Here is a 20,738-nt window from a genome sequence, read left to right as displayed (position 1 = left end):
TCGGCCAGTGTTTATTAATGATAATTAGCATCCCCGCAAAAAGGTAATCATGTAATCGCTACTTATGATCAAAGATTATTAAAAGTATGTAATCATATTTTTCCAGTTGATTTTGTTGCTATGCGCTGATCTGATTAATGTAAAGCTAAATTTGTAGGAAAATTTGAATTTAATGGCAATTAAAGATTTTATATTACTCATTAAATACAGCATTTCACAGAAAGAGACGCAGAAGAAAATTATGACTGAAAGATTCAAGCTGATCAGCTGCATGGATTATCGTGTCAGCCTCTAATAACCCAAGTTATCATTATTTACTGTATGTCTATGTTATGACTTTATGGTCTTTTAGAAACAGAAAAAACAAAACCAACAAGTTTAGTAAAATTCAACAAATAATTTATTTCCTAGAATACAAAGTGAAAATTTAAAAGAACTTTCAGTATTGTGAATTAAATACCAAATAATCCTCAAAGTTCTATCATAAGTTCAGAAGTATAGAGTGTTCCGAATGAATTCCGATCTTGGGTGTGCTAATGTGCCAATAGTCTCGAATGTGCCGATGTACCTTGATGTATCACCTTGGTGAGTGAACTGCAAAAAATAAATTTATTTGTAATAAATCGCAGAAATCGGTTAAAGTTTGGTACGGTAACGTTCTGACCTATGAGTACATTTAGACTTTGGTACGTTCCGGCGTTCATTGGTTCGTTATTTCTTCGGTACGTTTTGGTGAAGATACGTTTGGTCTTAGTCCGAGTTTCCTCTTACCCTTGCCACCCCACTTTTGATATTTGGACGTTTATGTTGGGGTGTAGGGTCGAAAAGTTGGAATTCGCCGAAACCATTTGGTGTCGGCATGGGGTAGCCGCTTACTAGCCGGCCTCGCAAACTTTCGCCGAGATATGCCTGCATGAAATCGATACGAATATGATTTATTTTCTCAGACATTGCGAGTAGAGCATTTGTTATATCTTTAATCCGCTGACAGACCTGCCTGAACAATGGCGTTGATGAAATTTGACATGGAGCTCACCATTTGCATTCCGAATCACAAAGCTACACAAATCTCGAACCTACATGTCAGTGACATCAGAGTTCAAATAGTCACGTGATATCAACAATAGTTCATGTCTAATGTTGTTGCAGGAAAACAAATCGAACATATAAATGAAAGTCACGTACTATTTACAGAAAAATGAAAGAACATAAATTTCTACAAATATTTATTCTAAAAGCAACTAACAGAATCTTTAAATGTTGCAGCAATTTGGAGGAGAAAAAAAAACAACATATTCAACAAGCGGAGAGCACAGGTTAGCAGCAGGGAGGGCGAACAGACCTAGGGGTTCCGACAAAAAATATTCCCTCCACAGAAATCTAATCCGGAGAAAGGTTCTATTTACCGAATAAAGGCTTCCTGAAAGAGTTACATCTTTATTGACCCTCAATCTGAAAATAAAACCTTAGTTCGAAGATCTAGCTGCAGAATAATATTGTTCATGATTTTTTATTTATCTCTGATTACATTTTGACGACCGACTAGAGGTAGACGCCCTCCCTGCTGCTGTCGTGTTTAAATGAATTTTAAGATTTTCAGATTCATTAAAATATTCTATCTAGGCCGACTCGATATCTGGTTCGTGGATCACATAAATTTACCGTCACAAATCCATACGGCGTAGATTGAGCTCGGCCAAAGAAATTTTTGAATTTGTTTATGTCCATGTCGCCGCTACACCACGTTTGATGAATATTTCTTAACGTATGTGTATCTACACCGTTAAAGATCGCCAACATGTTACAATTATCTCTAATTACTTTAGGTATCTGTGTATATCTCTGAGTTACATAAACAACATCAGTATTTTTATGACGTCTACGAGAGAATATTCTGGCAGGATTCGATTGTTTATCTAACATGACATCGTCGTAGACTACCAAATTATTTATCGAACCATCTAGAACATCAACCGAAGGAGCTTCTTCTACATCAGTGATAAAATCAGTTATATTCTCACCGTTATTCAACAACGCCGCATTTTCATTAAACTCTTTCAATACCTGATAACATCGTTGATCGTCTACAGATGGTGCAACTAAATATAATTTGTCCCATTTTAGCCATCTCATAATCAGATTCAACAATAATTGTGTTTTACCTGACCCTGATGGTCCTATGATAATCATTCATTGAATTAGGTAACGCAGCATGATGTTTCACTGGAACAGATTTCTTTGTAGCCGAAAAATCAATTACATTCATGATATAAATATATCATGGATTTATTTTGTGTGCGGTGTAGAACACGAACTCCAACCGTAGATGTAGCGACTGTCGTTACAAAAAATAATAGATCGGCCGTCACTGGTAAGTGTGAAATATGTGGCACAAAGAAATTTAGATTCTCTTCATCTGATCAAAAACCAGCTAAAGTAAAAACCATTAAAAAAAAAAGAAGAAAATACGGAGGTGATGTCGCAGCAAAATTATCGTCGTTACCGGGATTCTTTTGGTCCAAATACCCCGGAGAAAAACACCTACCAGGATACAATTACTGCGGACCAGGTACCAGACTCGATATCAGATTGAATGATCAAGATCAACCAAATCCTGGTGAGGATCCTGTAAATGCAATTGATCGGGCGTGTTATATTCACGATATTGAATATCGAAGCAAAGATCTACAACAACGGCATCTAGCTGACATCAAATTACTTCATGCGATAAATTCGATAAAAAATAAGACTCTCAGAGAAAGATAACCAGCTGGGTGATTAATGCCGCTATGAAAGGCAAATTAGTTCTAGGTGGCAATTAGTATTATATGGAACAGATTTATCATTCTCCTGTTGGATTTTGGAAAGGTAAATCAGCAATCAAAAAACTAGCAAAAGCTGCTAAAGTAAAACCATCAGTAGCTGCTGCGTGGTTATCTAAACAGGCTATCTGGCAGATTTATCTACCACCACCCAAACTGATAGAATACGCCCACTTTGATGTCAGCGTTCCAAATGAGGTTCATCAGGCTGATATAATGTTTCTGCCGCATGATACCGTTAACGATAAGACCTACAAATATGTACTAACCGTGGTAGATATTGCTAGTAGATACAAAGAAGCTGAGCCGCTAATAACTAAAACAGCAACTGAAGTAGCTAACGCTTTTGAGAAAATATATCAACGAGGTCCATTAACGTGGCCGAGATTACTTCAGGTTGATCCTGGGAGAGAATTCCTTGGCGCTGATACTTATTTGATGAACAAAAAGAATGTAGCAATACGACTCGGTAAAGTAAATATTCACAACGATCAGGCTATTGCTGAGCGATTCAACAAAACACTAGCCGAAAAATTATTTGGTTATCAATATGCAAGAGAATTCATTCGGGATAAAAGATCTAGCGACTGGGTCATTAGGCTACCGAGTGTTATCTCAGCGATAAATAACGAGATAACAACAGCTATAAATATGAAACCAGCAATAGCTATACAAAAAAATTTTATACCGATCCGTAGAAAGGATTTTTCAATTCGACCGGTCCTCGGTGATGTTATCGTTAGGTATCTATATAAACACGGTGAGGCTAGGGGAGGCAGAAAAAGAGCAACAGATCATATCTGGAGCGTAACGACACACAAAAAAGTATCTGTAACGAGATCATCAGGTAGACCAGCTATCTACATGCTCGATGTTTTCGCTCCTCAACGCGGTTTTACACGAGAAGAATTACAAGTAATTCCGGCTGATACTCAGTTACCACCTCAGTCGCTTAAATAATCAATTCCGCGTCTGTTACACTCTAAACAGGCTAGAGTAACATTTTTTCTGTTATGTCCCAGATTATTATTTATTCTATCTACGGTGAATTGTCTGGAATCATTCTTTTGATACGTCCAAGTCATAACACAATTACAACCAGAACAGTGGTTACCCTGTTTTTCTTTCAGTGATAAAATGAAATCTACATCCAAATCAAATTCGTGATTATTTTTCTTATCAGATTGTTTATAACTGAACAATTTTTTTTTAAATCACGTATTCGTTCGTTTCGTCGCTGATAACTAATCTATCTAAGGTGATTCTACCCAATTGAGATATTTTTCTCACTCTAGATACAGCTAAATACACTAGATTTGACCATCCTATGTTGTCATCTACAATCCAAACTCGACAATCAGAGATAGTTAATCCCTGTGAAGAATGAATAGTCATAGCATATCCCAGTGTCCACGGTGATTTCTCCGCACTTAACATGTCATTAACGAAATCAATATCAACAACAACAATATCATTCAATACAAGATTCTGCTTACCCCGTCCTGATATATCGACGTCAATATTTTGTAATCTGGTATCGATTGGTCTATAACATAACGGTACAGGCATCAGAGGGAATTTTTCTTGATGTATCTTGAATAGTTTTTGTTGAAGAACATCTCTGATTAATTTTCTGCTAGCTACTATCAGATCATTTGGCGTCCACATTGATAAGAAATCTTTCATTGATGTTTCCGGAATTACTTCTCTCATTACATCATATTGAATTTTATTTGATTTTAATCGAATTAGTTTTTTAAATTCACTCAATCTGCCATCAAGTGATCTGTAACACTGGACAACAAATTTTTACAAAAGTCATGTTACTGAAATAAAATTAGTCAATTCTTATCAATTTTTATGTGCTGAACACGAATATGACAGTCAAATTGCAAAATTGGCTCTAGTTTTTTTGTAATCTGCAAGAAATTAATGTTTACATAACGAAATGCATTCCAATAGTAAAAGGTCAACTGTAATAGCCTACCTATAAAAAATCAAGTCATTGACTACATCTTAGATTTCTTCGCCTGTCTCTTGTACAGCTGTTCGGGAGCATCTCTGAGGAGTGTCCTGCAGTAGTCAGCCAGCATTGTAGTGGACCATTTTCCCTGGTATCTTTGTTCCATTGTTGCGATATCTTGATGAAAACGTTCGCCGTGTTCATCACTAACAATACCACAGTTGCTAGGAAAGAAATCCAAATGGGAATGAAGGAAGTGAATCTTTAGAGACATATTGCAGCCAAGTTTCTTATACTTCATCAACATGTCTTCTACTAGTTCCTTATAGTTTTCTGCCCTAACATTTCCGAGGAAGTTTGTAGAAACTAGGCGAAAAGCATTCCATGCTTGTTTCGCGTCACCTTCCAGCAAGTTGTTGAACCGGTCATCTTTGAAAAGCTCTCGAATCTGAGGACCCACAAAAAGTCCCTCTTTAATCTTTGCTTCGCTGAGTCGAGGGAATTTTTCATGCAGGTATCGGAATGCTGGCAAAGTCCGGTCAATGGCTTTCACGAAGTTCTTCATCAAACCTAGTTTGATGTGAAGGGGTGGTAGCAAGATTTTCTGAGCCTCAACCAGAGCTGGGTGTTGGATATTCTTCTCTCCAATGGCTACATTCTGCCTGTGAGTCCATTCCTTCCTCATGTAGTGCATTTCCCTTGCTCGGCTATCCCACTCGCATAAGAAACACATGTATTTTGTATATCCTTGCTGCAGTCCCATTAAAAATGCAACTACCTTCAAATCACCACAGAGGTGCCAGCTGTACTTGTTATACTCAATGGAATTCAGTAGCTGCCTTAAGTTATCGTATGTCTCTTTCATGTGGACAGCATAAGCTACTGGAATAGATGGAAGAATGTTTCCATTGTGCAAAAGCACAGCCTTGAGACTCAGTTTCGAAGAGTCCACAAATAGTCTCCATTCTTGTGGGTCATGAGTGATTTTTAAAGCATTCATGAGGCCCTCAATATCGGAACAGAATATCAGATTACTTTCCTTTCTGAAGAAAGGCTCCAATTGCTGGTGGCGCTTTCGATATGCAGTAATTGTGACATCTTCTTCTAGAAGATTCCATTGTTGGAGTCTTGATCCTAGCAATTCTGCCTTGTTCTTTGACAAGTCCAAATCACGAATCAGGTCATTTAGTTCTTCCTGTGTTATTCTGTGTGGGGTTGATGATGCACCACAGTGAAAATCTGGATCACTGCATGCTGATGGACCAGGAGAAGAACAGGTCGACTCACCTTTGTCTTCGTCAGATGAATCAAGAGAATATTCTGCTGGAGGTTCTGGAATAGGAAGTCCCTCACCATGTGGAACTGGTCTCAATGCAGACGGAATGTTTGGGTAGACTATTCTCGACTTCTTTCGCTTCGTTATTCAGCCGGAAAGAGGAGGAACCAAGCAGAAGTAACAGTCATTTAGGTGGTTGCTTGGCTCTCTCCACACCATTGGGACTGCAAACGGCATTGATGACCTTTTGCAATTCAACCACTGTGAAAGCTGTGTTGTACATGTAGCACAGCATATATGCGGAGCCCAAGGCTTGTCTTGGTCACCAACCTTGCATCCGAAGTAAAGATGATATGCCTTCTTCACTTGAGAATTGATACTTTTCTTCTGGTTGGCAAATGTCACTTCCCCACAAATATAGCAAAAATTGTCCGCGGTATTAACACACTTTCGAGGCATTACTGTTCTTTATTGTACGTAAATGGATAAAATAATAAGTTTTATGTAACAGTAGCTTGAACTGTCTCGCACAACGTCTAAAATATTTTAAATGCTGAACCTATCTGATTGGGCTTTATATAGTACACTGCTTACGTCAGCTTCAGCAGCCGCCTGGCATTAGTATAATAGGCCTACACATGTATAGTACACTGCTGACGTCAACTTACTTCAGCAGCCGCATGGCATTAGTATTGCATTGCATCAGAAAATGATGCAATCAACTGTGGATGATGTGAGCATGATGGTATTATGCAATGTTACATCATTATTCCGGATGTTGCTGCAGTCCTACTGGAGAAATTTACACAGTGAAACATAGAAAATGAGGTATATGAATATCTTCAAAACGAGAGCCAATACAAATTTTTCACGGTTATATTCGTGTTCGGCACACCAAAATACTACAGATTAGGGCCTTTTCAAGTCAGTAATGATTTCACTGTTGACCAGTGTAATCGGTGTCGACCTCCTCATAGTAGTCAACAAACCCCTTCAACCACTCGTGAGGAGATTCACCATCAATAGGATTTGGTTGACCATGATCGCCGCACATTATTATGGCAGTATTTTTTGTTAATAGCCACTCTAGAAACATTTTTAGTGTACCAGCGAGTACTGTACAAATCTCATCCCAAATAATAGTTTTATTTATGTATTTTTCTCCCATCCTAGACGGACTCCATGTACCACCATTATATTTGAAAAAACTGTGATACGTACACGAATTGACTTCTCGTTGTTTCATCTCTCTTGCTAATCTGTGTGTTGGTGTCAGAACAACCACATCAGAGTTCTTAAGTAATTCTATCATTCTAGTTGTTTTACTGATCCACCCGGTCCATTTATGTAGACCATTTTATATCTTGCAGCGGGATCATAAACAGATGGTGCTGCCGATGTTTCTGATACGCTATCTGAGTAGTATTTTTCTTCATCAGCTACGTCAGCATCTTCACAGTGATGTAGAATATATTCATCCTTTACTCGCCATGTTCCCCATGATCCATCTCCGGTTAGTTTTTCTAACTCCGGTAGATATTTTTTATCAATAGAAAACGAATCTGTAGCTACTCTAACCGCGGTATCAGGAAATCTGTTTATCATCGATAAAAGATTTATACTCGCATACGCTAACATTGATGATCTTAGATGAACAAACTGAGGTGATTCTCCCTCAAGATAATTGACCACGGTACAGAGTTTTGTTCCATCTGCGACATAAACATCCTCTCTGCTGCAAAATATGCCTCTCTCAGCGGTATCAGCTATTATAAAATCTAATTCAGCTTCATCCATGATCAATCTACAATTACGTCCCTGATGATCATAAGCACCACCCTGGGTGAATTTGCCGATTATTTTTCTACCTAAATCTTTTGCGTCATCGTGTTCAGTTGGTAACCAAGCATCAAATTGTTTCTGATACGAAATAATTGCTTCGCTGACCGTCAACGACGTTAACATAGCAGAATCTAACATATATCTCAATAACACTATCGGAACCCAACGTTGTTCTGAAAAGTGTTTACCAAACCAAACGTAGCATATTTTATGTAACCCTGAAGAAAACTTGAATGATGTAACCTTTGCGAATCCTGTTAGGGGGAAATCTGGCAACGGACCGTTAATTGATATCCTGGTCATTTCATCACAAGGATGACCAAACTGAGTGAAGTATTTTTGCATTCTCCCATCCCCAAAAAACTACCTGGATAACATGCTATCATGTCAAACGAAATCATATCAATAAAATTGTATTTTGTGTTCCATAATCCACCATGACCATATTCGACGCAACTCTGCTGAATATCTTTAAGAAAATCTTTTCTGGTTGGCTTCCATGAATTTTTCTCTCTTGCTGCATGAGCAACAACAGATGGAATCGTGAAACAATTAACAAGTAATTCTTTATTTACTGAATATTTTTCTGCTATCTCCGTCATAGAATTATGTAAAGATTTACTTCGATATGTATCTCCGTTGGGTCTGACGAACTGATCGTATCGATCATCGCTGGAGAACAACCCAACAGATACTGGATCTGATTTACTTACTTCATAAATAAAATCGAACATATTTCCCGCATCCGCAGAATAGAATTTGATAACGCGATCTCGAGGAAAAACAGTTACTGCGCTACTCCAAGCATGAGAATTGTGATCAATTATCTCAATAGGAGCTCCTTTGGATTTATACGCAGAAGAATATAATATTTCACCCGATATCGTTTTCACTGTTATAGGGAATTTGAGTTTCGCTGATAATACAGCAACGTCACTTACTGATGCACCATCAGCAACTGATTCCGCCCAGTCATTTATTTTTTCTTTTCTTAGATCTGTTAATCCGTCCCCTCGTTTTATGTTCGTGAAGTGTTCTATGACTCGCTCAGCTACACAATTGATCTTCACCGACATTTTCATCTTAGCAAGATTCTCAGCAACAGGTTTATTTAATCTGTAAATGCCATAAACAACAGCTGCTACCGGATATGCTCGTATATAATACGGTTTATCTATTCCTGTTAGTAATCCTGGTTTAGAATTATTACTCACCGTGACAGATTTTTTTCCATTGATCACTGGATCGCGTTTATCGCGTGTAATCCAAACGTCGTTCTCGTTATTCACAATAAATTTTATTCTGAATATATATTTATCGTTACTGAGTGAGCTAATTATCTTTTTAGCTCGTGTATCGTTCATCGTATTATCAATATCAGCTGCTTTCCACGTCGACAATACATGAGCTGCTCCATCATCGTAAAATTCTTTCTTAGCCTGATCTACTTCAGGAATGATATATTCTGCTTCGTCGAGATCAAAAACCATTTTGTTATATTTTAAACAAGTATATCTTTAAATAAATATGAACAATTGTAAATGGCTTATGGTTGGTTCGTTTACTTGTTGCGGCAGATCATGCAGAAAAGAATACTGCGAAATACATTTAGCTTATATAAAGCGAGATGGAACTGGTCCTACGAGATGCATCAGATGTGATATTGGAATTCGGGAAAAGACTAGAATATGTGCAGAATGTGGTGGAAAAAGATACAGAGAATTAAAAAGACACTACGACAAAAAATCTCCTGATAGCAATATTGCTATCAAATGTGAGGAGGATTATTTGAGTAGGTTCTCAGACAAACTTTGATTTAGACAAATGGAATATATATAATGAATGCCATATTCATGAAACATCCGATCTACGATAGCTACGAAGCATCAGCTGATGGTACCATCAGAAATTGCAAAACAAAAAATAAGGTTGGTGGTGGTGTTATTAATTCTGGATATCTTCATTTTAACGCAGGAGATCGTCACTATCTTAGTCACAGATTTATTTATGAATGTTTTCATGGACCAATTAAGCACGGTATGGTGATAGATCACATCGACGGAGATAAATTGAATAATTCTATAGAAAATCTGCAAGCAATAACACAAAGTGAAAACGCTGCAAAGGGCGATGCTGGTTACGGAAGAAAGATTCCAAGAGCTGTTAAATCGGTTGATACAGAAACCAACGAAGATTTATATTTCCAATCTATGTACTCTGCTGCAAAATATTTCGGTATTTTTCCTAATTCAGTACGGTTTGTTGCAGAGGGGAAATGTAAATCAACCTTCTCATATAAATCCGGTAGCTGGATCAAATTCTCTTACTTTCCCCTCATATTAGATAAATAAAATTTATTTATGAATATGAATCAAGAAAATATCAAAGAGATAATAAAATCTATTGAAGCATTAAAAACAAAAGAAAGACAATTATCAGATGATTTAGATTCTGATAAGATCGCTGCTGATTTTGATACTATAATGCAACACAAACAAGAGAACAGGTACACACTGTCGTCCGAATACAGACTCATAAAAAAAATACAATCTGCGATGTATAAATCGCTCATTAACATTGATGAAGCTGGTATAGGTGATTTTGCTCCGTTAGCACGTGTCGTTGAAAAGATTCGATCATCGTTATCTGATGAATACGAGTCCAAAAAGACAATAGATACACGCGCACGACAATTGCGAAGATTGATAGGTGGTGAAAAACAATAAATATTTTATTTTGTTTTCTGTAAATATTTTATTTTTTCTGTAAATATTTTTTCTGTTATTTTCAGTGATTTTTGGCTATTTTGGACGAAAAAATGACCATTTTGGTTGATTTTTGACCATTTTGGTCGATTTCACTCATTAGATAGGTTAAGTAGGGTATCTGTTTCTTTAATTGATTTCAATAAGAGATGATACAAGAGTCAATAAAAACCATTGATTTTTGACTATTTTGATTGTTTTCTGAGTTAATTTTGAGTTAATTTTGAGTTAATGTTGACAGTTTTTTGTCGATTTTGGTCGATTTTTACTGGTTTTTATTGACTCTTGTATTTCTTCTAATTGAAATCAATTAGAGAAACGACCAGGTTGGGTAACTCATCTAATAAGCAAAATAGTCAAAATAGTCAAAAAAATCAATCAAAACAGTCAAATTTCACTGAATTTTACAAAAAATCACTAAAAAAAACAAAAAATCCACTAAAATCTACAGATTTATAAATATTTTTTATTTTTATGATTTTATTAATAGATTTATACTCAGTGTTTCTCCGCGTATATCGAGCAGATGTCCGGATTGATCAGTCAGGGAAAAATTTACATGCTGAAACAATCTATTATGGCATCTGAGATAAACAGGATTGATTGGTTCTTGTATCAGCAGAAATCCTGGTGGATCCTTTGGTGAAAATGAATACAAAACAAATCCCTGCTTCGCCTGATCAGAAACAGACGCATCAGCGATGTAGCTGTTCTCGATGATATCACAATTAAGATTTACCGCGATGGTGGTGGTTATATTGACTATCTCAGGTGAGAGATGCCTACCGGTACCATCCTCGGCGTTATCGCGTTTAAGAATAGATGGTGGTGGTAGTTTTTTTCTCCATGCATCATGGAACTCGGAAAACTTTTTTTCGATGGTATTAGTGAGAGATTTTTGCATTTCGGCTACATTAATATATATGCAGGAAAATCGTATAATTTTTCTGAACCATCTTCTTCTCTTAGTGAATATGCGTCAATAAATCTTTCCTTCATGGAAGAAGTAGAATCGTAAAATACTACGAGATTCAGTAGTTTATTGATTCTAAATATACTACTTTGCAAATAATTCAACCTCTGTATTTGATCGCGAATTTTTTCACATGAAGCCGCTGAATCAAAGATACACTCATCAAAAAATCTCCGCAGCGTTTGTAATTGTCTCTCATGTTCCTCGATGATTTCTTTGATCCATTTGACGACGTCATCAAATTCAAGAGAAAATTCATCGACATCTCGATAATAGTTAGTCCGCGAAGCTCGAAAAGTCCACATCATATCATCCTTTCCTCGGAAAATATATCCATGGTCGCGATTTCTTTCAGAGGATTCGAATCTTTTTGTTTCCTCTAAATCTCTTAATTTTCCCATGAAACTGAGATTTACTCCGCGACTCAATTTATCACTCGTGATGAAATATTCCTTACAAGGTTCTGGCGGTATTGGTTGTTCTGGTGGTTTGATCTCAGGCCAACCTAGTATGGTTCTTATTGAACTAGCGTAGATATCCAACTGATAATTCGAGCTTATCTCAATAATCGATTTTGATGTTGGTTCGTGCACAGTTATCTTTATTCCGGGATCGGATCCTGTTATATTTTTTATTCTGTGTATGAGCTCATCGTTGATCTGATCGATCTGATAACTAATCGCTGGTAATCCAACCACATTCCAATCAGGAGTACCATCGGGTCTGTTTTTATAAGCAAAAACAAAAGAATTATTCGAATGTAGTCCATTGAATGTTTTTGATCTGATATTTGGCCAGCTGTAATAGACGTGTAACTGAGCCAGTGCTATCTCGTCGATAAAAATAGGAGTAGGAAAAATAATACTGAATTCAGGTTTAGTTGAACTAGCTGAAATCATTGTTGTTCTTGTCACAGTCGTGTTCGTTGCAATCTGTTGAAGTAGCTCGGTCATTATTTATATTGATAACTTTAATCGCTTGATTATAAATCTTGGATATCAGCGCGAATTCTACGTCGGAAATAACGCCGTCGTTAAGACTTTCTGATAACAACAAAGATAATTTGGAGTACGCCGCCGATGCTGTATTTAGTTTATCTTTATATGTGGTTAATTTTGTGTTAGTACACGAAGATATCTTTTTTGTTATGATACCAAATACACCAGCTAGGGTAGTCGTTGTAGAAACAATTACCGTGATAACAACAGGAGCGGTCATAGTTAACGCAGATAGAATTATACCAGCACCAGCTATGACCTCTGAAACAGAATAAACAGCAACATCGATGATAACTAATCTGCGTTGGTATTTTTTTTATTTTTACCTGATAGACGTCGATGATGTTTTTCAACGACATCTGCCACGCACGAGCTTGACTGTACCTGTATTCCATTATATTTATCGATCAAAAACTAAATGAAGGAGGTGTCTCAGCGATAAACTCTATACACCACCATATAGGTATTGGCGTTGTCGGTGGTACATATTTTTCTTTATCAGCAACAGCGGGTTCGAATCTAAATACTTCCTCAACATCTTTATTTAACAAAATATTTAGCACGCTGAGAAATCTTTCTGTACCATGACGCCATCTGTATTTATCACAGTTGATTCTGAATCTCTCTGAGGAAAAAATATTTATTCTGTATGCGCCGGTAACAGGTGCTTTGTATTTGAAAAAAGTATTTTTTGTGTGTTCCCAGATGAATACTCCTGATGCAATAGCAGGCGTTAGATTGATGAATAAATCTTTCATCGCTGATGGAATTTTGCTAAGATCGATTTTACCATCAACCGAGGTATTAACGACAGCGAGTTTTTTTATTGATTTTATCAACATCATCTGAGCTAGCCATTCGGAGCATCTGACCGGATATGATCTCGATGTTTCCGCGATTTCTCTCGGCGGCGTTAGCATTTTTCCTGGTGTCTTCTTTAACAGCGTTAAAATCAACCAAGTGAGTGTCGTATTCGTTTCGTTTGATTATATCACTCATTTTTACGTTGCTCGTCTTTAGTTTTCCGTATTCATCCTAAAAGACAGCAACCTCACCAGGATCTGCTTCTGCTAACGATAAAATATTGTTAACATCGTCCTTCGTAGCGTATCTTGATAAATCACCGGTATCAAATTTTTCTCTCTCTAGTATTTTTCTTATTGTTCTTGTTAACAGAGATCTACCGTAGATGTCCACCATTATGCTCTTTGTTTTTTATCTAATTTATCTGATGTATACTCGTGTACTGTTTTATGATAGGGTTTTTCTGACCTGGATATCGCTGATAGGATATTGATTGCTTCATCACCACATATCGGAGGATCAGTTAGTGTTTGTATTGGCAGCGTAGAGTACCACGTTGGAGTATTCAGTTGAGCTACATATTTTAAAACCTCTATAGGTGGGGCTAACCCGTATGAGTCAGCATAGATAATCTCGCGCGGATTAATAGCGTACGCTACCCAGTGAGTACCTGGTCCGGCGTTGCTGTCAAGATTTATAATCCTTGTCTCATATTTATTCGGATGAGCTGGTAATTGATCTCGCATAAATACACCTCTGAAAAATTTTATTTTTTGTTTTTTAGCCGCATTAATTAAATCGTAATTTGACATCGGTGTTATCTTCTGTACCACACCGCGGGGGTTCCTGGTAGAGGAACTCCTTTCCCGTAGTACCATGGAGGTGTCCCTGGTAATCGGAGTCCTCGTCCTTTTTTTTACCATATCGTCCACCGGTGACTTTTTGTGCTAGTTTATGACCTGCATATCCGACCGCACCTAACGCGGCAGCCTTTGCTACAGCTGGTGCAGCCGCAGCTATTAATGCTGGTATCGCAGCTAATAGAGGGAAAATACCACCTACCTTAATCATATCCTTTATAGCAGCCGGAGATAGCGCGATTTGTGTTCCGGTATTAGATGACTTAGCTTTATTGAAATGTTTTTGTTGCATTTTTGTTATGGACAGTTTAGTTGGACCACCTTGAATCTGATTATGTTTCAGCGTCAATTTTGTCCCACATTTTTTTGCTAATTCTGATTGGAGTTTTTTATCTGACCCGAAGTCAGAGTCACACTAACATGTTCATACGACATTTATAAATCTATAATTGATTTAAATCACATTTTCTGTACAGGAGCATCAGTGATCCTCATTCTGCCTTCGATACCCTCGAGAATCATGGTTCTATCGCTGAGTATGACAGCAATGGCTCTGTATTGAGTAACTGCATTAGGTTGAGCTATATCAAGTGGACCGACTCTGGCCTTAAAATGAATATCAACGACAGATTGTTTTATCAAATCAATGTGTTCCAGTGAAAAGTAATAGATCGGATAGTATTTTTTAAAATCTAACTGAGATATTTGCAATCCGGTATCAATATTTTGATCTCGACCCATATAGCTCCACAAACGATGATAACCACGTGCTACTAAACCCTCTGCGTAATTTAGCTGAATCTCTTCAATTGGTTCTTGATGTCCGTTTATCCTCAGTGATACATCACTAACATTAAAATGATCGAAAATCATATGAGTTTGAGTTTGATCACCTACTCGGTTAGCTCGTTGAAGAGCCACAAAGATATGTCTTGGTGCAGATACACCCTGCTGTGATGCTATATGCCAGGTAAAATTGCCCTTGATGTTATTCTGGATGCTATCTGTGTACGTCGTCAGCCACGACATCACTGATTTACCGCCTTGATTCATAAACGATAACAAATTTCTTTCCTCTTCTATCGATGGTGTCATCGAAGGCATCCACAAAGTTAGTTTTTCTAATACAATTTTACCATTGTTATCTGCAGCTCCAGTCCTCCAGAGAGCGTCGTTGCTGTCACCTTTTCGATAGAGGACAACAGTGTGTTTGGCTCCAAATATGACTTTTCTAAAATCTCTGCAAAAACCAAATATATGCGACAGCGGGATAGCGCATGAAAATCTTTTACTATCACCTGATAACATAGCTGTACGAGTGGCAAATCCGAGATTATATTTTGCATTAGAATCATAAGCCACTGGGAAGACCGCGGTTGGTTTATCTATTGTTACCCCAGCCACCGCATCGGCAGCAGAATTAGCAATCAATTGCACGAGTCTAAATGGATTAATATCAGCATTATCTGAATTATCTTTGGTGAACATCATGGTAGGACCAGCCGATCTAGTGAAATCATCTGAGTATCTCGCTAGGCCTATTATTGTGGTTGCCACATCAACGTTGTCGTTTATTGATTCGATTTCTCTGCCATCGATCATATACGCTGCACTCTTAAATAGCGCCATAATACCGTTGTTGACTAATCCAACATTGACAGCTGCATCATAATTGGTGTTATCGTTTTCCACGATTTTACTAACCACCTCGATAAATGCCTCACACGGTAGAAAATATCTTGTTGTATCTTGTACTTGTAATTCGATTCTGCTACTGCTGTTTGGTGTTATTGCGTCGTACGAGTAATACTGGTAGTCTCGCACTGAGTCGTCTCTCTCTGCTGGTTCATCCAATTTAAAAGCTTCATTAGATGCACGCGAGAACATACTTATTAATAAAATATTTTTATCGTCTAAAACGAAGACGCCCTCCGAATGCAGAGGTACCAGTCTCTTGTTGTGGTTGTACCTGTTCTAACGCTAGCGTCGCTAGTTTTTGATTAGCTGCGTTATTTATGATCTTGCTGATGCCGCTAGGCATCTCAGCCGTAACAGGCAATTTATCCGCGGCTTTTGGTTTCACACTCACCAGTCGCAGTATTCTATCTTTAATAGCGTCATATGCTTTGCTGGTAGCATCGCCAATGGTGCCTATGACTTTGTCGCGAACAACACCTATGGCTTTCGACGATAGCTGTTTAGCTAACGGACCAACCTTAGGAGCTATTCGAGTGAAAAATTTGATAATCGAATCGCCTATCCCCGATCCGTATTTGAATTTGTATACAGGTAACCTTGAGTTCATGATGCGAGCCTGTATCGCTCTCTGATGACTTTTATGCACGATCATCTTTATTTATAATCTAATTATTTAATCACTGTGATAATCGTCTACGAGTTCATCAATAAGATCGCGATAAATAGATACGTCGATGATTTTTCCTTGAAACAATCTTCGACAGATATCTGTTGCTTCGTTTATTATTTCGTGTGAGTTATTTCCAGCTCGTTTCCCTCCAAAAAGAACCTCCAGCCGAGATACATCATTAACGACGCTATCGGGACAGATAGTATATCCGCTACCTTTTTTTGGACCACCCCAAAGTGATGCAAAAAAAAAACAACTGGTTTTTTTTCCTTTTCTTCTTCTTTTTTTTCAATATTTTTTTTCATGATATAAATTTCATCCCTAAAATCATCATATCCTTTATCTTCGAGATTAACAGCTTCATTTTTTCTAGCAAAATACAACAAAGCAATCCAATCATCAAGAGATAGACGTTTGTCATGATATTCTTTTCTCAAATAATTATTTCTATTTTCATATTCATTCACAGCTAAACGCACTAATTCATTTTCATCTTCTTTAATATCAGCTTAAACATCATGAATAAAATATCTAGAAGCAATTTCGCCGCTCATCCTCGATTCGTCCTCTGGGATAACAATTTCTTCTTCTTCTTTTACCTCAGTTGTTTTAAATGATTCTTCCTCCGCAGCCTGAGCTTCTATTTTATTATGAAATTTTTTATAATCTGGATCATTAGGATATACTTTTGATTTTTTGGAAGCAAAATACAACATCACAATCCACTCTGCCAATGCAGGTTTTTTCCCCATATATTTCTTTTTTACATATTTATCGATCTCATGGTGTTTTTTAGCTATCTCGATGAATTTTTTCTCATCTTTGATATCTTGAAGAGTAGTCTTTTTAAATATAGTATGCGGCATAAATTCAGGTTCCTCCTTAGGTTGAGGCGGTTGCACAGGTTGAGGTTGTGCCACAGGTTGAGGTTGCTGTGCAGATCGAGGTGCTTTTCCAAATCCTTTTATCGTATTAATATAATCATAATACCCAGGATCAATTTTATTAGTGTTACGATACACATAGTAGATCCATTTATACCATTTTTCGCGACCAGTGACACTGTTGATATATTCAGGTTTTAAAATATTTCTTCGTTGATTAAATGAGTCAAAGGCGAATCTAGCAAGAGCGTTGACATCTGCCATTGCTTTTATTTCTGTTAGTATTTCACCGATGAATCTGTCAACGGTACGGATCTTAGCAATGGTTTGTTTTTCAATTCTTTTCAACATAGGTAGAATTCCTTCTTTCACTGCCTCTTTCGCTGCCTCAGAATCTTTTATATCGCCTAAGAAAGCCTTCTCGGTTGCTTTGGTCACTGGTTTAAATAGTTCCTGCGTTGTCTCAGCGAATCACTCCTTTGCTCTTTTAACAGCCTGTATTTTCTTCTTGACTTCTTTTTGCACTGGTAGATACTCTTCTATTGCTTTTAGTCGCTCTCGTGCTATTCTTGAACTAAGTGATTCTCCAACATCCATGTTATTTTATTTTCATTTTGTATCTTGAAATTGAAATCTCAAAATCCATTTAAACACGACAGCAGCAGGGAGGGCGTCTACCTCTAGTCGGTCGTCAAAATGTAATCAGAGATAAATAAAAAATCATGAACAATATTATTCTGCAGCTAGATCTTCGAACTAAGGTTTTATTTTCAGATTGAGGGTCAATAAAGATGTAACTCTTTCAGGAAGCCTTTATTCGGTAAATAGAACCTTTCTCCGGATTAGATTTCTGTGGAGGGATTATTTTTTGTCGGAACCCCTAGGTCTGTTCGCCCTCCCTGCTGCTCAGGATAGTGCGGTAGTCACGTGATACCAACAAAATATATTGCCGACACGTGCTTAGAACTTGATCAATCTGATTTTCTCCACCTTGCTGCGATACCGACAGGTTTCTAGTCGATGTTCTCAGAATAAATATGTTGTGAATGAAATATACATTATACATGTATTTATGTACAAGTATTACGTGACTTTTAATATTTTCGAATTCTATGTACAACAACTTTCGAAATGGTATAGTGTTGATATCACGTGATTATTGGACCTCTGATGTCATTGACATGTAGGTTGCGAGATTTGTGTAGTCATGTGACTCGGAAGGAAACTAGCGAGTTCCAGGTCAAATTTCATCAACGCTGCAGTTACATCTTGTCTGTCAGCGGATTAAAGATATAACGAATGATATATTCGCTATTTTTGAGAAAATAAATCATATTCGTATCAATTTCATGCAGGTTTATCTCGATTAACGGTCGTCTTAGTTTGCTAGACCGGCTAGTAACCGGCTACCCTATGCCGACACCAACTTTTTGATAGGGAATTTACTCTGACCCTACACCCCAACATAAATGTCCAAATATTAAAAAAAAAGGGGTGGCAAGGGTTAGAGGAAACTCGGACTAGTTTGAACTGTAAATCGTTTAACCAACTAAGAAGACTTTTTCATTATGTGACCAATATTTAACTTCACTGTATCATCCAAAACACAAAACGGTATTGACCAACACACTTGCTGAACTTACTGCAACGACATAATCCTGAACTTACTAAGCAAGCACACGTAGATAGACACATCTGGCGCCGTTCACAAGGTACTGCACTTCTCAACATACGGTCACCTTTCTCTGTAAAACTGTTAAATATATAGTAGTTTTCATTACTGAAGAGTTTGTTTATCGAGTTACTTCCCATAGACCACTTGCACAACCCAGACAGCATTTGGACTACGTCACAATTATTACTTTTAGGTTCAGTACACACGAAAGTAGTCCCCTGTCCATTATTAGAGCATTTCTTTTTCTTTCATTTTGGTGATAATACACGAGTTAGATTTAGGCATTATTGGTGTGGAACTAAAGGAAATTGCTTATTCTTTAGCATACTAGTTTTATGGTGTGGTTGTCTGTGTGTATTTTGGCGACAGTGCACAGAGAGTAATGAGGCATTATTGCTGGTGTGACCCCACTGCACGTTGTTTTCTTTACCGTACATCCTCTCAAAAACTGCTTGTTACCCTATGAGAAGATCTTGTCTGTGAGATTATCTTCGAAGATGTTTTAGATTACGTGTCATTAATTATGATTTGGGAACATTCCAAAGTTCAGTATAGACAAAGAAATGTAGGGTCTATACAGGAAAAATAATTGTGACCCGAGTCTATTCGCAATTTTGAGACGTTCGTCCTTCGAGTTCGAAGATGACCATAATATCACTTACTGCTCTGGTCTTTGTGTGTACGTGAGTGCCTGACCAAGCCAGCTGGTGCGCTGAACTGTCTGTGGCACACTTTACTGGAGATGTCGATAAGGTAAGCTTGATCAAGACTGGGCGTGATGCAGTTATGAAATCTACGCTGCTAGTGCATCTGCAATTCTCCTCTGTGCAAAGTCCGTATCTCCAGTATGGACGAGACTGCGCAAGATAAAGCGATCCAGTGTGAGTCAAATTTTTGTATGTCGCTCAGTTTTGTGTACACTAAATAGGCTCTCGGTCTGCTTATTCTTAGTATACCGCTCAATGTGCATATGTCTGTCTGCTTACTGTTAGTATACCGCTTCGTCGATGTGCATATCTGTCTGCTTATTCTTAGTAAAACGCTTTGTCCATGTGCATGTATGTCTGCTTCTTCTTAGTAAAACGCTATGTCGATGTGCATGTATGTCTGCTTATTCTTAGTAAAACGCTATGTTGACGTGTATATGTCTGTCTGCTTATTCTTAATAAAACGCTATGTCCATGTGCATGTCTGTCTGCTTATTCTTAGTAAAACGCTATGTCCATGTGCATGTCTGTCTGCTTATTCTTAGTAAAACGCTATGTCGATGTGCATATGTCTGTCTGCTTATTCTTAGTAAAACGCTATTTCGATGTGCGTGTCTGTCTGCTTCTTCTTAGTAAAACGCTATGTCCATGTGCATGTCTGTCTGCTTATTCTTAGTAAAACGCTATGTCCATGTGCATATGTCTGTCTGCTTATTCTTAGTAAAACGCTATTTCGATGTGCGTGTCTGTCTGCTTCTTCTTAGTAAAACGCCATGTCCATGTGCATGTCTGTCTGCTTAT

The 20,738-nt window shown here is 37.6% G+C and overlaps 1 protein-coding gene across 1 annotated transcript in view; it reads right to left on the bottom strand.

The window, feature by feature from the left end:
- Positions 1–474: 474 nt before the first annotated feature.
- The window catches only part of LOC149796753 (UPF0462 protein C4orf33 homolog), a 56,068-nt gene continuing 35,804 nt past the window's right edge, over positions 475–20,738 (bottom strand). Inside the window, exon 6 of the mRNA XM_089961407.1 lies at positions 475–594. Coding sequence (XP_089817533.1) covers positions 490–594 — 105 coding nt within the window. The 3' untranslated portion in view covers positions 475–489. The remainder of the gene's footprint in view (positions 595–20,738) is intronic.

This window comes from Sinohyriopsis cumingii, chromosome 6, assembly GCF_028554795.1.
Source record: "Sinohyriopsis cumingii isolate HCF-2022 chromosome 6, ASM2855479v2, whole genome shotgun sequence".
In the NCBI taxonomy this organism is placed as follows: domain Eukaryota; kingdom Metazoa; phylum Mollusca; class Bivalvia; order Unionida; family Unionidae; genus Sinohyriopsis; species Sinohyriopsis cumingii.
This window is presented reverse-complemented; position numbering and strand designations above follow the sequence as displayed.